We start from the raw sequence: 22,006 nt of genomic DNA on the forward strand, positions 1-22,006 counted from the left end.
GTCTACCATCTACTGTCACCTAGTCTACCATCTACCATCACCTAGTCTACCATCTACTGTCACCTAGTCTACCATCTACCGTCACCTAGTCTACCATTTACCGTCACCTAGTCTACCATCTACCATCACCTAGTCTACCATCTACCGTCACCTAGTCTACCATCTACCATCACCTAGTTTACCATCTACCGTCACCTAGTCTACCATCTACCGTCACCTAGTCTACCATCTACCGTCACCTAGTCTACCATTTACCGTCACCTAGTCTACCATCTACCATCACCTAGTCTACCATTTACCATCACCTAGTCTACCATCTACCATCACCTAGTCTACCATCTACCGTCACCTAGTCTACCATCTACCGTCACCTAGTCTACCATTTACCGTCACCTAGTCTACCATCTACCGTCACCTAGTCTACCATTTACCGTCACCTAGTCTACCATCACCTAGTCTACCATCTACTGTCACCTAGGCCAATATTTATGTATTGAAGTACATATTTTCATGTCAACACTTACCCATAATAATTCAGTTTGATTTCTGTTAATTAACATGTTATATGTCCTATGTTGATACAGCTTCATGAACCAAAATAATAGTCATTGTAAGAATATAACCTTAGCTGGGTACTTGACGTTATTAAGTAATTCTTATATATAATGCGTTGTATATGAAAATATCTTTATTTGCCCCATACATGTCTCATATTGCAAGCCTTGGAGTTTAATTTAGGCCTCTTACGTAACAAAAAAAGCTTCAGAATAAGCCATATATATCACTCTCAAAGATAGATTACAATAGATTCTCTCCTGTCTTGTGTAGTATATGCATTAGACACCCAACCCACACATCTGAGGGTAATGGACTTGACAACGTTTCGGTCCGTCTTAGACCAATATCAAGTCATGTAAAGAGATCTACATATCTAGTAATAAGGGTTCGTCCCCTTGGGTTCGTTCTCAACTAACAATCGGGAATCCCGGGTTCGAATCCCGGGCGCGACAGGGATTGTTAGGCACATTTTCCATTCACCTAATAATCTGTTCAGTTAGCAGTAAATAGGAGGAATAGGTTATGGCCCTATCTTGAGGTTATCTTGAGATGATTTCGGGGCTTTAGTGTCCCCGCGGCCCGGTCCTCGACCAGGCCTCCACCCCCAGGAAGCAGCCCGTGACAGCTGACTAACTCCCAGGTACCTATTTACTGCTAGGTAACAGGGGCATTCAGGGTGAAAGAAACTTTGCCCATTTGTTTCTGCCTCGTGCGGGAATCGAACCCGCGCCACAGAATTACGAGTCCTGCGCGCTATCCACCAGGCTACGAGGCACCCTACATAGAGACTACTTTGTACCTTGCTCTGATGAAGGTGAAATGAGTCGAAAACGCGTTCTCTAATTCTTCATATGGGTTAGGGCCGGTCTAAAACCGCTTAGCAAATGTGTCCATTTACCGCTGCTTGTAACAATGGTTCCAAGGTATCAAGGAGAGGGAGTTGGGGGTGGCACGGTGGCGGAGGGGTGGCAGGGTGGCAGAGGGGTGGCAGTGGGTGGCAGGGTGGTGGTGACCTATATACCAGCCGTCACGCCTGGGAGGTCTCTGGTCTTGCACCAGCAGTGTTTCTTGAGAACCTTATTGTTTGTCATGGTCTCTATGTTGAGTAGTTCATGTTGGTGGTGGTCTATGTTGGTGGTGCTCTATGTTGGTAGTGCTCTATGTTGGTGGTGCTCTATGTTGGTGGTGGTCTATGTTGGTGGTGCTCTATGTTGGTGGTGCTCTATGTTGGTGGTGGTCTATGTTGGTGGTGGTCTATGTTGGTGCTGCTCTATGTTGGTGGTGCTCTATGTTGGTGGTGGTCTATGTTGGTGGTGGTCTATGTTGGTGCTGCTCTATGTTGGTGGTGCTCTATGTTGGTGGTGGTCTATGTTGGTGGTGCTCTATGTTGGTGGTGCTCTATGTTGGTGGTGGTCTATGTTGGTGGTGGTCTATGTTGGTGGTGCTCTATGTTGGTGGTGCTCTATGTTGGTGGTGCTCTGTCTCTCCATGTTGCTGGTGTTCTGCCTGTCCATGTTGGTCGTGCTCTGTCTGTCTATGTTGCTGGTGGTCTATCTGTCCATGTTGGTGGTGCTCCGTCCATGTTGGTGGGGCTCTATCTGTCCATGTCGGTGGGGCTCTCAGATATCCCAACCTCCCAACTCTCCCTCTTTTAGAAAATCCATAAAATCTGGAGCAGCGGGAGTCATGATGGATGTAATTGGCGAAATTGTTAGTGAATTGTGCAAGCTGGGGACCTGCCTCGCCTCACCCCTCCGACACACTGACACCACGAGTCACCCTTAACCACGTGTTACTGTGTTCACGTGGCGGTGGTGCCACCTATAGTGTTCACGTGGCGGTGGTGCCACCTATAGTGTTCACGTGGCGCTGTGCCACCTATAGTGTTCACGTGGCGCTGTGCCACCTATAGTGTTCACGTGGCGGTGTTGCCACCTATAGTGTTCACGTGGCGCTGTTGCCATCTATAGTGTTCACGTGGCGGTGGTGCCACCTATAGTGTTCACGTGGCGCTGCTGCCACCTATAGTGTTCACGTGGCGCTGCTGCCACCTATAGTGTTCACGTGGCGGTGGTGCCACCTATAGTGTTCACGTGGCGGTGGTGCCACCTATAGTGTTCACGTGGCGGTGGTGCCACCTATAGTGTTCACGTGGCGGTGGTGCCACCTATAGTGTTCAGTATACTTGGTAGAATACTGAGCCACAGAAAAAAGCTTTACTGTGAGGGAAAGAATATATATTTATTGGTTATGAACAATGAATACAATGCCATTCTCCTAGGAAACACTATATATCAATTGTTTTTTTTATTAAATTGGACTGATTTCTAACTTTGTTATGGACCCCATACCCATCCTGTGGGCGGGTATACCCCATACCCATCGTGTGGGTATACCACATACTCAACCTATGGGTTGAGAGGAATTATCATTTGGAAGAAGGCAGCTCCAACGGTGCAGGGCGGGGAGGGGGGGAAGAACCCCTGCTGAACGATAAGATCCACTGGTACACTGCACGATATCAACTAACACTAATATATAATACAAGAACGTAGACAAAAGATATCCGCACGCCTGCAAGCACGGCCGGGCGTCACAGACCTGTGTCGTGACCTTACAAGTTCTTTGGGAGTATGATCAAATTTATATATCTTGCATCTGTTTTGTACTCTAACATCACCGCCACCACCGTGCCCAACCACTACAGCCACCACCACCACTGGACATAAAATCAACAGATCCAAGCTCTCCTCCACCTCGGTCACTTAAACTCGCTAGATTACTCGAAGTTAGCGGTAAACGCTACACAAACACAGCTCCGATACGTCAAGCAAACTCCGCTGTTTTTCCCGCTACCAGAAGCACCACTTAGCCTCGCCTCACGAGGAGACGGCCAGGAATCCTCACAGACATATTTTCAGGTTCCTTGAACACGCCACTAAAAAACAGACTCAAACACCTAACCAGACAACCATTTATAATCGAACATCAACATACACACATTAATCATATCTTCAACCACGACATCACTTCCACTCAGCCTCGGACGAGGGAGGATAAGGTCTTGAGGGCCTTAGACTCCTCGCTGCTTGTCGTCCAAGTGCGTCTGGTGAGGCCCTCGAACCAAGACCTCACGACAAAATCCTGTTATTACACAGTTTAACCTCAAAACCCATTTTTTTTACCGTTTTCTCTTTCATAACTTGGGCTCCAGATGAGTGTGTTCCGATACAACTCTATTGATGCACGAGATCAATAATGTTGTCCGAGGCGTTGGTGGTGGTGATCACATGAGGGTAACACGCCCTGTGTTGCTCTTATGTTGGGACCTAGAGGCCCGCAGTGATGATACACACACACACACACACACACACACACACACACACACACACACACACACACACACACACACACACACACACACACACACACACAGGGGGCCTCGTAGCCTGGTGGATAGCGCGCAGGATTCGTAATTCTGTGGCGCGGGTTCGATTCCCGCACGAGGCAGAAACAAATGGGCAAAGTTTCTTTCACCCTAAGTGCCCCTGTTACCTAGCAGTAAATAGGTACCTGGGAGTTAGTCAGCTGTCACGGGCTGCTTCCTGGGGTGTGTGTGTGTGGTGTGGAAAAAAAAATAGTTAGTAAACAGTTGATTGACAGTTGAGAGGCGGGCCGAAAGAGCAAAGCTCAACCCCCGCAAAAATACAACTAGTAAATACAACTAGTAAACACACACACACACACACACACACACACACACACACACACACTACAACAACAACAACTTTATACCACTGAATAAAAAAAAAATTAATCCTTTGTCAAATCACGAAACTGTCCGCTCATGAATAACAACGACCTTCAGCCTTCACAATGGTGAAAAACCTGCCCGTGCCCACAACTCCCTCTCCCTCTCCCTCTCCCTCTCCCTCTCTACGTCAGACAAAACACCAAACATGCACTTCCCCGGGAAGTCAAATGGTCACGTGGCATCCATCGACCAATCAGGAACTGTCATTCAATGACAATACCAAACGCCCTCTCAGTTTTCCCCTAACGACCGCTAATACTGACTAGCGTTATAGAACAAGTATGGCGCCCTTCATATTTATTTCCTGGCATTATTTCCAATGCACGAATCGTCTCTGTCTCTCTTGTTTATCTTACATTCATTTTTTCTATATTTTCTATATGTATTTCGTCTCCCAGCTCGTGGTCCGGTCCGCCCCACGACCCTCTCAGCTGACCGCTGATGAAAGTGAACGCTGGGGTGAGGTTGCCTCCCTCACTCTCCTCCAGCACGCATGCGCTCTCACTCTCTCGCCCCCTTTGAAATACACGCACTCACGCGCACTCACACGCACAACACAGAGAGAGAGAGAGAGCTCACGACCCCGTCTCGGCCGAACACAACACCTCTCCCAAGTCTGTGGCGACACAACAGCATATACGACCTATATATATATATATATATATATATATATATATATATATATATATATATATATATATATATATATATATATATATATATATATATATATGATCACCTATAAACAACACAGAAATCATCGATAGATACAGCGATAGCAGGCGGCTTGACGTTTGCGAGGCACTACACATCAAGAAGTCAACACCAGCAATCAACAGCCAATTATTGCACAACTATATATATATATAAATATATATATATATATATATATATATATATATATATATATATATATATATATATATATATAAATAAACCGAACATCAAAGGTTAAATATTTTGGCCAAACTTTTCTGAAGCTTCCCCCAAAACCAATTACTTACCAAAAGTATTTTCAGAGTAATTATACCCAGTTTGAAGCAGTATTTTATGCTCTATTATGTGGTGACAAATATCGCAGATTGTAACCCACTTGTCACATAACTTGTCATCTAATGGAAACATCAATCATGTCACCCCTTTAGTCTCCTTCCTAGATAAGATAAACTCTCTTACACGCTCAGATATTCTCTTCTAGTCATATATTCTCTTTCATACTCAGATATTTTTTTTTCAAGTCACCTTCACGAACCAGTATTTCACAAAATCTAAAAAAAAACGCTGAACAAGCCCCCAACTGTTCATTGTTCACCAAAATATTTGATAAAAAAAACAGGTTACTCAGATTGTTCAACAGAGACACGGAAAATATATCTTGCATCATAAATACAATCAAATACAATAACGAGCAGTTACGACACAGTAATTGTATTTAGTCCAAGAGCGTGAGGAATGTTTATACATTATTCTGTCAATTTGATTTACTTTTTTAATTGGGATTTTTTCAGTGGATTATGTTCCAGTGGTGAGTAAGCAGTAGGTGAGGCCTCACTTGTAGGTGAGGCCTCACTTGTAGGTGAGGCCTCACTTGTAGGTGAGGCCTCACTAGTAGGTGAGGCCTCACTAGTAGGTGAGGCCTCACTTGTAGGTGAGGCCTCACTAGTAGGTGAGGCCTCACTTGTAGGTGAGGCCTCACTTGTAGGTGAGGCCTCACTAGTAGGTGAGGCCTCACTTGTAGGTGAGGCCTCACTTGTAGGTGAGGCCTCACTTGTAGGTGAGGCCTCACTAGTAGGTGAGGCCTCACTTGTAGGTGAGGCCTCACTAGTAGGTGAGGCCTCACTAGTAGGTGAGGCCTCACTTGTAGGTGAGGCCTCACTTGTAGGTGAGGCCTCACTTGTAGGTGAGGCCTCACTTGTAGGTGAGGCCTCACTTGTAGGTGAGGCCTCACTAGTAGGTGAGGCCTCACTTGTAGGTGAGGCCTCACTTGTAGGTGAGGCCTCACTAGTAGGTGAGGCCTCACTTGTAGGTGAGGCCTCACTTGTAGGTGAGGCCTCACTAGCAGGTGAGGCCTCACTAGTAGGTGAGGCCTCACTAGTAGGTGAGTACACTAGTGGTTTATATAGTCATAATGGCTTACTGCTTTCTCCTGATAATTATCTACGACCACATCAGGAGGAAAACAACAGTGAAGAAACAGATAATAAAACTAAGGGTATCAGCTAACAGGTTCACTGAGTATGACAAGGAAGTATGTGAGGAACTCAATAATCCAGGAGGTCTTCACAGTAGAGCAAGATGAAGTTCCTCAAATAAAAGAGGGAATATCTAACAAAGCACCACTGGAAGAGTTTGAGATTACCAGTGGGGAGGTAAGGAAGTATTTGCTTGTATTGTATGTAGCGAAGGCTGTTGGCCCGGACGGAATATCATCATGGATACTAAAAGAAGGAACAGAGCACTATACCTTCCACTCTGGTGGAAAACAGGTCACTGATATCAGAACTGCCAAAAAATTAGAAGACGGCTAATGTAGTCCCAAAGGAGACAGAGAAGAGGCTCTGAAATACAGGCTAGTGCCCCTAACTTGCATACCATGCAAGGTGATGGAGAAGACTGTGATGAAAAACCTAGTTAAACATCTGGAGTGAGAGAATTTTGTAACACATCACCAGCATGGGTTCAGGGATGGCAAATCTTGCCTCACAGGTTTAATTGAATTCCATGACCAGCTGACAAAAATTATGCAAGAAAGATGAAGGTGGGCAGACTGCATATTTTTGGATTTCCAGAATGTCCTTGACACAGTACCCCATAAGAGACTAGTACATAACTTGGAGGTGCAGGCTGGCATAATAGGAAAGGTACTCCATTGGATAATGGAGTACCCAAGCAACAGATGACAGCGAGTCACTGTAATGGGTGAGATCTCAGAAAGGTGATACGTCAATAGTGGAGTCCCACAGGGTTCAGGTCTTTGACCTATCCTATTTCTGATATACGTCAACGATCTTCCAGAGGGAATATGATGCGAAAATTCTGAGGAGGCTTTAGACAGCGTAAGGTAGCAAGAGGCTACAAAATGACCTGGACTGATGGAATGATCCAACAAATGACTACTAGAGTTTAATTCGAGTAAAAGCGCTGAGCCTGCTAACAGGAGTCAGCAGTCGTCTGTTCCTCTACCCATCTGTGTGTGTATGAAAAAAGTAATTCACACTAGGTGAGTACACACTAGCAGCTGACAGTTCTCCAACAGCTCTCTCTTCACCACATAGCAAACACACTCCCTGTCTCCTCCACACTACACACCCCGTCTCCTCCACACTACACACCCTGCCTCCTCCACACTACACCCTGTCACCTCCACACTGTCTCCTCCACACTCCACACTATCTCCTCCACACTACACCCTGTCTCTCCCACACTACACACCCTGTCTCCTCCACACTACAAACACTGTCTCCTCCACACTGTCTCCTCCACACTCCACACTGTCTCCTCCACACTACACACCCTGTCTCCTCCACACTACACACCCTGTCTCCTCCACACTACACACCCTGTCTTCTCCACACTACACCCTGTCTCCTCCACACTACACACTGTCTCCTCCACACTACACACCCTGTCTCCTCCACACTCCACACTGTCTCCTCCACACTACACCCTGTCTCCTCCTCACTACACATCCTGTCTCCTCCACACTACGCACCACTGTCTCCTCCACACTACACCACTGTCTCCTCCACACTACACCACTGTCTCCTCCACACTACACCCTGTCTCCTCCACACTACACACCACTGTCTCCTCCACACTACACCACTGTCTCCTCCACACTACACACCACTGTCTCCTCCACACTACACCCTGTCTCCTCCACATTACCATCCTGTCTCCTCCACACTACACACCACTGTCTCCTCCACACTCCACACTGTCTCCTCCACACTACACACTGTCTCCTCCACACTACACACCCTGTCTCCTCCACACTACACCACTGTCTCCTGCACACTACACCCTGTCTCCTCCACACTACACACCACTATCTCCTCCACACTACACCACTGTCTCCTCCACACTACACCACTGTCTCCTCCACACTACACCACTGTCTCCTCCACACTACACCACTGTCTCCTCCACACTACACACCACTGTCTCCTCCACACTACACACCACTGTCTCCTCCACACTACACCCTGTCTCCTCCACATTACACATCCTGTCTCCTGCACACTACACACCACTATCTCCTCCACACTCCACACTGTCTCCTCCACACTACACACTGTCTCCTCCACACTACACACTGTCTCCTCCACACTACACCACTGTCTCCTCCACACTACACCCTGTCTCCTCCACACTACACACCACTGTCTCCTCCACACTACACCACTGTCTCCTCCACACTACACCCTGTCTCCTCCACACTACACACCACTGTCTCCTCCACACTACATACCACTGTCTCCTCCACACTCCACACCACTGTCTCCTCCACACTCCACACTGTCTCCTCCACACTACATCCTGTCTCCTCCACACTACACACCACTGTCTCCTCCACACTACACACCACTGTCTCCTCCACACTCCACACCACTGTCTCCTCCACACTCCACACTGTCTCCTCCACACTACACACCCTGTCTCCTCCACAGTACACATCCTGTCTCCTCCACCCTAAACACCCTGTCTCCACACTACACACCCTGTCTCCTTCACACTTCACACTCTGTTTCCTCCACACTACACACCACTGTCTCCTCCACACTACACACCCTGTCTCCTCCACACTTCACACTCTGTCTCCTCCACACTACACACCACTGTCTCCTCCACACTTCACACTCTGTCTCCTCCACACTACACACTGTCTCCTCCACACTACACACCACTGTCTCCTCCACACTACACACCCTGTCTCCTCCACACTACACACCCTGTCTCCTCCACACTACACACCCTGTCTCCTCCACACTACACACCCTGTCTCCTCCACACTACACACCCTGTCTCCTCCACATTTCACACTCTGTCTCCTCCACACTACACACCACTGTCTCCTCCACACTTCACACTCTGTCTCCTCCACACTACACACTGTCTCCTCCACACTACACACCCTGTCTCCTCCACACTACACACCACTGTCTCCTCCACACTTCACACTCTGTCTCCTCCACACTACACACTGTCTCCTCCACACTACACACCCTGTCTCCTCCACACTACACACCACTGTCTCCTCCACACTTCACACTCTGTCTCCTCCACACCCTGTCTCCTCCACACTTCACACTCTGTCTCCTCCACACTACACACTGTCTCCTCCACACTACACACCCTGTCTCCTCCACACTACACACCACTGTCTCCTCCACACTTCACACTCTGTCTCCTCCACACCCTGTCTCCTCCACACTACACACCCTGTCTCCTCCACACTACACACCCTGTCTCCTCCACACTACACACCCTGTCTCCTCCACACTACACACACTGTCTCCCCCCCCTCCTCTCCAGGGTGCCCTTAAGCACGAATTACACGTGTTAACTACCCAACTATCACCAAATTAACACTCGTTTAACTGATAAATAGCAGTGTGTCAATAGTAAAGTTAAAAACGAACTTAACACCGAATTAACATTATTTAACAGAGTTGGGGATCGTAAGTATGGATATATTAACTTTATTATTTATCATTAACAGCATTTGTTAACACATTAGAACTGTTATATAACACTAATGCAACTATTTAGCTATTTAACACACTGGCACACTATTTAACACAGTAACATAACTATTTAACACACTGGCACACTATTTAACACAGTAACATAACTATTTAACACACTGGCACACTATTTAACACAGTAACATAACTATTTAACACACTGGCACACTATTTAACACAGTAACATAACTATTTAACACACTGGCACACTATTTAACACAGTAACATAACTATTTAACACAGTAACACAACTATTTAACATACTAACACAAATACTTAAGATACTAACACCAACACAACTCTTTAACACACTAACGTAACATTTAACTTCTTAACACAAATTTTTAACACACTAACACTACAAGTTAACACGATCATCACTTCTCGATTAACGTTAACAATGACGTGTGAACTTAACAACACCATTAGTTAATAACCTATCACAACTAGTTAACACATAGTGAACACAACACAATTAGCCAGCATAATTAACATAACCTTAGCCAAGTTAATTAACACATTAACACAACTAATTAACGCACGTGATTAACACAGCAACACGTATATGGAACACATTTCCTCAATAAATTAGCAAAATTAATTAACATTTCAAAATAGCACAATAACCAAATTTTCTTTATGCTTTCATCACTTTAATATTAACATTTTTAACTTGATTAAGGTATTATAAAATAAGTTGGAGTGATTTTTAGGTGACGTAGAATTAACAACTGCTGAAACGCCTCGTTCGGTAGTTTAGAGTATAATTTTCTCATAAGAGTTACAGGAATTGGGTTGTTGTTGTAGTGTTTTAAGATTTAGCTATTGGGAACGAAGTGTCCATGTAGCACGGGCTATGGTGAGCCCGCGAGGAATTGGGTAATTCCTTCTGTGTTTAAAGCGTTGAAGGGACTCACCATTTGAGAAGTGTGGGTGAGTGAGGAGGATGAGTGAGGTGGTTCAGGTGGTTGAGTCCTGGTGGTGGACACACTATACACACACTGTAAGACAGACAGACAGTGACCTACTCTCCCCACCGCTGCGAACACTGTAACTCTCGCTCACTGCGACCACCCCGCAACTTCAGCCTCGGGATCACTCCCCCCCCCCCAACACACACACCCCTGCTCAACACCCCCCTCCCCCTTCCTTCCCCCTCTCCACACCTTGCTAAACCCCGTCTCTCACCTCCCCCTCACCCCCTCCATCATCTCCTGGCTCCTCCCTACTATCTCCTCCACCGTGCTCTCCTCTCCCTCGCTCTAAAATATCCCTTTTACGTCAAAAACTAACAAAAAAGGAAGAATTCCAGACGAAGTTAATCCTACCATAGTTATCCCTTCTCGTTTTCTATGGTACAGCAGCTGACTGGAAATAGAAATCGTATAGTTTAGGTTCCCTGGACGGCACCCGCTCTCGGCCAATCAGAAAGAGGAAAAATAAGAGCAACCATGCCAGCTGACCAATGAGGGATCACTACTTCATCCACAGTTGCAGTTACCCTTTGTGACTTCCTTGTTCCAGGACCAGTCGCCTTCACGACCCTTCCAGCTGCTGTAGACCAGAGAAAGTCAGAGGTAATGAGAGAGATAACGAGATAAGAGACGGAGAGAGCACTAGAGAGCGAGGGAAGGGCGCCACGCGGGGCTAACAAGAGCAGTACGTAATGCGCCTTGTGAAATATCAACTCCTGGAGTCATGAGTGGTCAAGGCGGCTCCTGCAGGTGGCAGTCATTGTGCTCTCTCTCTCTCTCTCTCTCTCTCTCTCTCTCTCTCTCTCTCTCTCTCTCTCTCTCTCTCTCTCTCTCTCTCTCTCTCTCTCTCTCTCTCTCTCTCTCTCTCTCTCTCTCTCTCTCTCTCTCTCTCTCTCTCTCTCTCTCTCTCTCTCTCTCTGTCTGTCTGTCTGTCTCTCTCTCTCTCTCTGTCATCTCTCTCTTCTCTCTCTCTCTCTCTCTCTCTCTCTCTCTCTCTCTCTCTCTCTCTCTCTCTCTCTCTCTCTCTCTCTCTCTCTCTCTCTCTCTCTCTGTCACTCTCTCTCTCTCTCTCTCTCTCTGTCCTCTCTCTCTCTCTCTCTCTCTCTCTCTCTCTCTCTCTCTCTCTCTCTCTCTCTCTCTCTCTCTCTCTCTCTCTCTCTCTCTCTCTCTCTCTCTCTCGTTTACTAACAATGTAAACAACACGTGTCTCGCACGTGTAAACCAGAGGGGAAAAATATAAACATTGGTCTCCTGGAAGTGTAATGATTAACTTGGAGTGTCTCCAGACCTGAGGAAGGTAAATGGCAGTTGTCGTGACGTCAAGAAGGAAGTACAATGGTCCAGGAACAGTTTCCTCTCCTCCCAGAAGGTGTTCCAATCTCCTGAAGGAAGTATACACAATATAAAATAGGTGTTCCAGTCTCCTGAAGGAAAGTACACCCGTAAGGAGAGTGTTATGGAGCCTTAGGGTAAATACAAGCTTGGAGACAGGGTTTAGGACGGGAAAAACAACACGAACCATGAAGGCCACCGGGAGTTTCCGTCCACCAGACGGGTGGAGACCATTTTGAGAGAGAAACAGAATACACACACACACTAACAGAAACACAGAGGGGAAGCATATATAGTCAGATCAATATATATATATATAAGGGCCTGTGACGAAGCTTGTGTCAGTGTGCTGGGACTCTTGGCTAGATCTGCTAAACTCGAGGGACTGGCGGAGATCGAGGCCCTTGTGAGGCGATGAGAGGATGTATTGAGAAAGGTGTAGCCGTTACCTGGGCTTACCTCCAGACCGGGACATCCGCTGGACAACATGAACAACCAACACCACTAAGCGGGTGGTAAACAGATGGTGATATCTTTGTTCACCATCCCAGGACATCACCACTACCCAGGATAACCCCCCCCCCCCACATGCTACTTAACTAGCCTCCACACCGCTCCCCAGGTGACTGAAACTACCCCTTATTATATGTTCAGTCACTGTCTATTCCTCATCACCACTTCAGTTGATCAACGACCCTCAACGACCCTCTCACCCATTAACGACCCACCCAAACCCAAGTGACTAGCTCTATCTCAGTTACACTCAGCTACCCTTTACCCCACCCACTGACCACCCATTATCTCACTATCCCACTATATGATAGTGGTATCACTATCACCCACGGCTGTGAAACATCTTAAAGGCCCGAGGTACAGTTACAATCACCCCCCCCCTCCTCCTCCCCCTCCCCCCTCTTCCTCCTCCCCCTCACGTTCAAGGACACTCCCTTTCAGTTGATATATAAACCTCCACCATTATATAAACCTCCACCAATATATAAACCTCCACCAATATATAAACCTCCACCAATATATAAACCTCCACCAATATATAAACCTCCACCAATATATAAACCTCCACCAATATATAAACCTCCACCAATATATAAACCTCCACCAATATATAAACCTCCACCAATATATAAACCTCCACCAATATATAAACCTCCACCAATATATAAACCTCCACCAATATATAAACCTCCACCAATATATAAACCTCCACCAATATATAAACCTCCACCAATATATAAACCTCCACCAATATATAAACCTCCACCAATATATAAAACCTCCACCAATATATAAATCTCCACCAATATATAAATCTCCACCAATATATAAACCTCCACCAATATATAAACCTCAACCAATATATAAACCTCCACCAATATATAAACCTCCACCAATATATAAACCTCCAATATAGTCTCCTGTGTAAGCCAATCATGTCCATTCATAACGAGTAAGATAGCTGCCGGTATGGCCCAGTCCGCCATCTTGAATTATTCATGGCGTGTTATCAACTAGACAAGGTGGCGATAGGAGTAAGATTTAACCATATCTTTAAGGATATATATGAGAAACCTTGGCCTGGGGCCAGATTCACGAAAGCACTTACGCAAACACTTACGAACCTGTACATCTTTTCTCAATCTTTGGCGGCTTTGTTTACAATTATTAAACAGTTAATGAGCTCCGAAGCACCAGGAGGCTGTTTATAACAATAACAACAGTTGATTGGGAAGTTTTCATGCTTGTAAACTGTTTAATAAATGTAACCAAAGCCGTCAAAGATTGAGGAAAGATGTACACGTTCGTAAGTGCTTGCGTAACTGCTTTCGTGAATCTTGGCCTGGAGTCCAATGTATTAGACCACCGAGGGCTGGAGAGGCGGGGTCCAAGAGCTGAAGTTCAGTTTGTTCAGACACAATACCAATACACACACGTACAGAGATATGTCGTAAGAGTGCTCCACACTGCTCAATGACAATGATGACAATTAATCTGAAATATCGTAAATAGGTGATATAAAATATAACAGTTTATCAAAAATATCGAAAAATAAAATAATAAAAATAAATATAATTCTCATAGTAATCTTAAAGAAAAATAATAAAAATTCTCTTAACAAATAAAAAATATAAATAAAAAATAACAAAGCAAAACAAAAATTAAATACTACAGAAAATAATTAAATTATTACATAATCTTACATAAAACAAAATTCACGACCTTAGAGAAAACGAAACAATTATTTAACAAAGTCAGAATTAAGACCTCTGCGAATGGAACCAAAAAAAAATTCTCACAGAAAACGAAAGTTGAACATGAATGACAAAAAAACAATCCACGTTCAGAGTGATTATTAACCATCAAGGTGAGCATCAGCACGCGAGGCGGCCTCAACTGGACTAGAGGAACTTGTCTCAAGAGTATAGCCCCAGAATTTGGCCTCGGAACAACACACTCGCCCACAATCTGGGTTCGTATCCTGCTCCAGGGAGAATAGACAATGGTAGACTATCGTAGAAAGATAAACTATGGGAGACTATCCTAAAAGGAGAGACAATCTTTAACTGTTCGCCTATGTTCACCCAGCAGTAATTGTATACCTGGTTGTAAACCCATTAGCAGGTTATGTTCCAGGGAAAGTCTAGGGGGTAAAGCTTACTTCAAAACGGTCAAAATAGCGACAATAGAGGTCTTACGGGGAATGTGAAGGGGATCGGTAGCTAATACTGATGTTCAGGGGCTGATTGATGGAGGAACGGCTGTTGTTGTTGAGTGCTCTTGTTCTAGAGTTGTTGTTGTGGTCGAGGAGGGGTTCTCTCTGTTGTTGTTGTGGGCTAGGCGAGAGAGGAAGGGATAGCAGTTACGAGTTACGTGGTCAAGGGGGAAGGGATAGATGACTGTGTTTATTTTGTTGTGGGGCTGGGGAGAGCTCTCTTGTTGTTTTTGTTTGAGGGAGATGCTCGCTTTATTGTGTGTTTGGAGAGGGTGAGTCAGGGTGGTGGGGTGAGTCAGGGTGGTGGGGGTGAGTCAGGGTGGTGGGGTGAGTCAGGGTGGTGGGGGTGAGTCAGGGTGGTGGGGTGAGTCAGGGTGGTGGGGGTGAGTCAGGGTGGTGGGGTGAGTCAGGGTGGTGGGGTGAGTCAGGGTGGTGGGGGTGAGTCAGGGTGGTGGGGTGAGTCAGGGTGGTGGGGGTGAGTCAGGGTGGTGGGGTGAGTCAGGGTGGTGGGGGTGAGTCAGGGTGGTGGGGGCAGAACACAGGTAGGGAAGGAAGAGTGAGCGGAAGTCATCAAGTTGACAATATCACCATTGTAAGTGCCACGCCCACAACCATCTTCCCCTCCATTACTTTCCCCTTCACCCACCCCCATACTCCTCCCCCTTCATTAACTTTCCACTATTATATATTTTCTCTCACAATGAATCTCCCCCACGACCCCTTCTTCCCTTCCTCCTGTCATCTCTATAACCCCAACCCGGTGGCCCATTTCCCCTTCTTATACTCCACCCCAGTGCCACCCCCAACCCCACACAACCCCCACACCCCCCTCAAGGCTTCTCATTCACTACATTTCCTCAATTCAGGTCGCATTACCTCTCTAACAAGTCAGGGCAACGGACTAGCATACAGAACATCACTTAGCGCTCTGCCATTGTTTGGTCTTATACGAGGAGAGTGTGTACTTCCTGGATCTGTTATTTTATCTCAGTTATCCCTTCTTAAATCAACTAATTTCTGTAACTTAACTAGTAAGGCTTTGACGGTGTATCTGTTCTGTTTGGTCGCCATCTTGAGATGTATTGTTGTTGTGTAGTGAGTAGGAGGAGTCGGAGAAATACTTTGTTGTAAACCCCAGTCAGTGGAAGGCTGCCGGCGCTGGCCTCCAGGCGGCCTTCACCAGCCCCAGGAAATGCCTCTTGTCTGGCATGGTTTGAGATGGAAACAGTTGAGCTAAGTGGATCTAAGGGTACAGTGAGATAGTCTCTCTCTCTCTCTCTCTCTCTCTCTCTCTCTCTCTCTCTCTCTCTCTCTCTCTCTCTCTCTCTCTCTCTCTCTCTCTCTCTCTCTCTCTCTCTCTCTCTCTCTCTCTCTCTCTCTCTCTCTCTCTCTCTCTCTCTCTCTCTCTCTCTCTCTCTCTCTCTCTCTCTCTCTCTCTCTCTCTCTCTCTCCCTCTCCCTCTCCCTCTCCCTCTCTCTCCCTCTCCCCCTCTCTCTCTCTCTCTCTCTCTCTCTCTCTCTCTCTCTCTCTCTCTCTCTCTCTCTCTCTCTCTCTCTCTCTCTCTCTCTCTCTCTCTCTCTCTCTCTCTCTCTCTCTCTCTCTCTCTCTCTCTCTCTCTCTCTCTCTCTCTCTCTCTCTCTCTCTCTCTCTCTCTCTCTCTCTCTCTCTCCCTGGAACTAGTGATCTAAGAGACCGCTAGATATGCACAAAGAAACACTTTGTGTCTGGAACTTGGATAATAACAGTTATCTGTCTGGACACACCTGGGCTGGTAACATCACGCGCCTAGACGCTGCCACGCGCCCCTCCACCCACTCCCGTGCAAGCTACAAAACAAATGTAATTATAAGTCAATATGAAGGTTTTGTTGGAGTTACCCATACTCTCTTTTGAGGAAGAAAACGGAAGTAAAACATGACAAAAGAGGCAAAAGAGGAAAACAGTGAAAGCGACGAGAATAATATAATGCGAACAGGAAGTTAAAGAACTCATAACACAGGAAGTTGGGGCTAGATCATGAAGATGGAATAGGCTGCAAAACATAGAAGACTTAAACATCCTACGGGCTCACCATACCCCGTGCTACTTGGAACATTTTGTTCCAAGAAGCGAATCTTTAACAACAACAACTTAAATATCCACAACAACACACCATTTGTAACACAATGGGGGCCTGATAGCTGAGTGGACAGCAATCTGGACTCGTAATCCTAGGGTCCGGGTTCGATCCCCCAGTGCGTCTGACAGCTGGGTGGACAGCGCTTCCGATTCGTAGTCCTGAGGTTCCAGGTTCGATCCCCGGTGGAGGCGGAGACGAATGAGCAAAATGTTTCTTTCACCCTGATGTCCCTGTTACCTAGCAGTAAATAGGTACCTGGGAGTTAGACAGCTGCTACGGGCTGCTTCCTGGGGGTGAGTGTGTGGGGAAAAAATAAGTTGATTGATTGACAGATGAGAGGCGGGCCGAAAGAGCAGAGCTCAACTCCCCGCAAGCACAACTAGGTGAATACAACCAGGTGAATACAACCAGGTGAATACAACTAGGTGAATACAACTAGGTGAATACAATGGTGGAAACAAGTCCATCACAATCACGAAAAGTTTGATTGTGTTTCTTGACAAGAAACTCCTGTTCAAAGCCGAAAACTATGCTGAGGTCTCTGGACGAGAGCGGAGCTGGCAGAGGGAGTGTCTCTCAGGAAGAACACACACAGTCACACGAGGGGGAGAGAGATCAAATTGGTGAGAAGTAATAATAGTAAAGTACCATAAGGTTGGGTACATAGGTCTACTCTTCTCATATATTGTGTGGGTTAGTGTCGCTCTAAGCAACCCGTCCTCTTAAAAGTAACATCACTTTTGGCTCGTATGCGCGCTATGGCTAAAAATGGACGTAATTTGAAATGAAATCGGCTCACAAAAGTGACGTACTGTCTCGTTTTTTGTTTGAGTCGTCCGGCTGACTCGGAAAGGTTAGAAGAGGAAACTTTCAATTAACGTTTTTCATAACGTTTTGAAACTTTATGAGAGTTTCCTGCCCACCTAACCTATCAGAGGACCCTTAACTTACTGTTGTTGAACAAAAAAATCCCAAATTTATTTTCTTTTTTTTCATTTTCAAATTACGTCCACTTACGGCCATACGGGCAAACGGCCAAAAGCGACGTTATTTTTAAGAGGACAGGTTGACAAACCTATCAGTCTCTCAGGAGTTACTAACGCCATGACACTTAGCTATTGACCAACCCGCAAGTTTATTTTAGATTTTGTCCAATTATAATTTAGTCAAGAACTAAAATAACTTCATGTGTATATATATATACTATTAAACAAAGTACGCTTCTTACCGTATATATTTTCCAAAGAAGCTAGTTCATACATATCTACGTTAACTGATGTCGCAAAACTAATAAGAAGAATCAGAACAGAAATGACCTAGACATTTCCCAGACAAACGCCAAGTTATGAGAATGTGACAAATTTAGTACAGAACAAAGAGGAAACTGCTTCTCTCATCAGAAAAAGAGAAAGACTTAGTAAATACATAACTCTAGATCTACTTCCATATCTCTAGATCTACTTCCGGTAGATGAGCCGAGGTAGGGAGGATGGTAGATGAGGCGATGAGTCACAATAACGTGGCTAAAGTAAGTTGACCAGACCACACACTAGAAGGTGAAGGGACGACGACGTTTCGGTCCGTCCTGGACCATTCTCAAGTCGATTCCTTGACTCCTTGAGAATGGTCCAGGACGGACCGAAGCGTCGTCGTCCCTTCACCTTCTAGTGTGTGGTCTGATCAACATGGTAGATGAGCCAAGATGGAATAAGTGTGGTATTGGAAGGTGGGAAGGAAGATGCTTGGAGAGTAGTGTTGTGAACTGAGACGGAATCCGTGGAACTAGACATGCTCCGGAATATTAAATGATTATCATCAATTAGATGTTCACCATTGCCTCTGCTTCTGTCTTGGTAACCAATCTGTAATCAGGATCACTATTTACATCTTTGATCAAGACGTCGCTGACATTAACTGATGTAAACAACTGTCGGCTTTACAAGCTTACAAGCTTTAAGTTATTTATTAAGTTTTTTTTTTAAACGAACAAATCCACAAGGGCTGTGACGAGGATTCGAACTCACTCGCTCAGTCGATTAAGGCAGCGTCTGGGATGCTCTCAGACGTAGGTTCGAATCCTCGTCACGGCCCTTGTGGATTTGTTCATTTGATGCATCACACTATTGTGGTTTCTGTATGTATTGTTTTTAAGCTTTAAAATTCATCTTCAAATGTGAATTAGGTAATCTTTGTCAGGACACACTTTTGGTCTCCCATATATGCTCTTCTAACTAATCTATGTAAACACAGAATTATGCTTGGGTTGGTAATGTAGAATAATGACCATATATTCCTTACTTCAATCCGTCATTCAAGGGATATATTCACTGTGTGGTATACCTCATTTCCTGGTACATGTACACTTTAGAGTATACTTGAGTCCAGGAATATATTCAGTACTAAAGTATACTTGCTGGTGGTTCAGTAAGCTGTTGTGGTGGCCCTTATGACCCTCCCATAGCTGATAGCAATTAAGCCCACATATCCGCCGTTGCAACCCGTTCTCGCAAATTTAATAAGTCAATATTGACTTATTAGTTGCGTGCATAGGTGACATACTAAACATAATAGTTTCCCTTGAAAAGCTTCATAGAAAACACCGACCTTACCTAACCTACTTAGTATGTTAAAATAAGCATCTTATAGCTTCGTAATTACAATTGTTACTTAACCTATTATAGGTATAGGTTAGGTAATAATTGTAATTACGAAGCAATAAGATGCTTATCTTAACATACTAAGTAGGTTAGGTAAGGTCGGTGTTTTCTATGAAGCTTTTCAAGGGAAACTATTATGTTTAGTATGTCACCTATGCACATATTTAATAAGTCAATATTGACATATTAAATTTGCGAGAACGGGTTGCTCTTCACAACTAAGAATAACTTTACCTATAATTTGACATATTTGTACTGTTAAATAGAAAATTTACTCCGATTTGGGCTGGACGATAGAGCGACGGTCTTGCTTCATGCAGGTCGGCGTTCAATCCCCGACCGTCCAAGTGGTTGGGCACCATTCCTTCCCCTCGTCCCATCCCAAATCCTTATCCTGACCCCTTCCCAGTCTCATATAGTCGTAATGGCTTGGCGCTTTATCGTAATAGGTCTCTTCCCTTCCGATTCCTTCTAGACCATTTCTCCAGACCTCTGTGGTAGTTTCTCCAGACCACTCACCTTGGAGAGAGGACCAAGCCACTCCAGGCAACCATAGATGCCTGGCTTTGTTGTTGTTATTTTAGATTCAGCTCCTCTGAAGAAAATGTTCCAAGTAGCACGGGCTATGGTGAGCCCGTAGTGGACTTGCTCTCTCACCGCTTCTCCTAATCAAGTCTCACCTGGCCTTACGGCCACACAACGTCACATGCCACTTGGCTCCTCGGCCACACACAAGGAAAGAGTATCACTGGTCTAACGGCCTTGTTAAGCAGGGCAGAGAAGGCATAAACCTCATTGTACATGCTTTACTCTGCAACAGTCAGCTTGTTCAAGACAATGTCATTGTTCAACACACTCTCGACACTGCTCTTATGGTGCACTGCACGAAGTGTTGCAGAGTTTGACTTGCATGGAAAGAGAACCATTACCAGGCCATTGGAATTTTGTGTCTCTAAATGCCATGTATCTCAGTGGTTCTGAGGAGGAGGTCAGGAGGAGGTAGAGAAGCAGGAGGAGGAAGAGAAGCAGGAGGAGGAAGAGAAGCAGGAGGAGGTAGAGAAGCAGGAGGAGGTAGAGAAGCAGGAGGAGGTAGAGAAGCAGGAGGAGGAAGAGAAGCAGGAGGAGGTAGAGAAGCAGGAGGAGGTAGAGAAGCAGGAGGAGGTAGAGAAGCAGGGGGAGGTAGAGAAGCAGGGTTAGGAAGAGAAGCAGGAGGAGGTAGAGAAGCAGGGGGAGGAAGAGAAGCAGGAGGAGGTAGAGAAGCAGGAGGAGGAAGAGAAGCAGGAGGAGGTAGAGAAGCAGGAGGAGGAAGAGAAGCAGGAGGAGGAAGAGAAGCAGGAGGAGGAAGAGAAGCAGGAGGAGGTAGAGAAGCAGGGGGAGGTAGAGAAGCAGGAGGAGGAAGAGAAGCAGGGGGAGGTAGAGAAGCAGGAGGAGGAAGAGAAGCAGGGGGAGGTAGAGAAGCAGGAGGAGGTAGAGAAGCAGGGGGAGGTAGAGAAGCAGGGGGAGGAAGAGAAGCAGGGGGAGGAAGAGAAGCAGGGGGAGGTAGAGAAGCAGGAGGAGGTAGAGAAGCAGGGGGAGGAAGAGAAGCAGGAGGAGGAAGAGAAGCAGGGGGAGGTAGAGAAGCAGGAGGAGGTAGAGAAGCAGGGGGAGGAAGAGAAGCAGGAGGAGGTAGAGAAGCAGGGGGAGGAAGAGAAGCAGGAGGAGGTAGAGAAGCAGGGGGAGGTAGAGAAGCAGGAGGAGGTAGAGAAGCAGGGGGAGGAAGAGAAGCAGGAGGAGGTAGAGAAGCAGGGGGAGGAAGAGAAGCAGGAGGAGGTAGAGAAGCAGGGGGAGGTAGAGAAGCAGGGGGAGGTAGAGAAGCAGGGGGAGGAAGAGAAGCAGGAGGAGGTAGAGAAGCAGGAGGAGGTAGAGAAGCAGGAGGAGGAAGAGAAGCAGGAGGAGGTAGAGAAGCAGGAGGAGGAAGAGAAGCAGGAGGAGGAAGAGAAGCAGGAGGAGGTAGAGAAGCAGGGGGAGGAAGAGAAGCAGGAGGAGGAGAAGGTGTAAATTATAATTTCTCTCTTTTAAAACTGTTAATGAAAAATAA

At 45.9% G+C, this 22,006-nt stretch overlaps 2 protein-coding genes across 2 annotated transcripts in view; one reads left to right on the top strand and one right to left on the bottom strand.

The window, feature by feature from the left end:
• The window catches only part of Cht7 (chitinase 7), a 97,106-nt gene extending 85,919 nt beyond the window's left edge, over positions 1-11,187 (bottom strand). Inside the window, exon 1 of the mRNA XM_069315336.1 lies at positions 11,037-11,187. Coding sequence (XP_069171437.1) covers positions 11,037-11,039 — 3 coding nt within the window. The 5' untranslated portion in view covers positions 11,040-11,187. The remainder of the gene's footprint in view (positions 1-11,036) is intronic.
• A 6,843-nt stretch (positions 11,188-18,030) lies between these two features.
• LOC138358086 (glutamic acid-rich protein-like) lies at positions 18,031-21,966 on the top strand. The gene is made up of 3 exons (XM_069315563.1): positions 18,031-18,046; positions 20,912-21,090; positions 21,127-21,966. Exons 1-3 carry the CDS (start codon positions 18,031-18,033, stop codon positions 21,964-21,966), a joined length of 1,035 nt encoding a protein of 344 aa, XP_069171664.1.
• The last annotated feature ends 40 nt before the right edge of the window (positions 21,967-22,006 follow it).

The sequence above is a fragment of the Procambarus clarkii genome, chromosome 81, assembly GCF_040958095.1.
Source record: "Procambarus clarkii isolate CNS0578487 chromosome 81, FALCON_Pclarkii_2.0, whole genome shotgun sequence".
In the NCBI taxonomy this organism is placed as follows: Eukaryota; Metazoa; Arthropoda; class Malacostraca; order Decapoda; family Cambaridae; genus Procambarus; species Procambarus clarkii.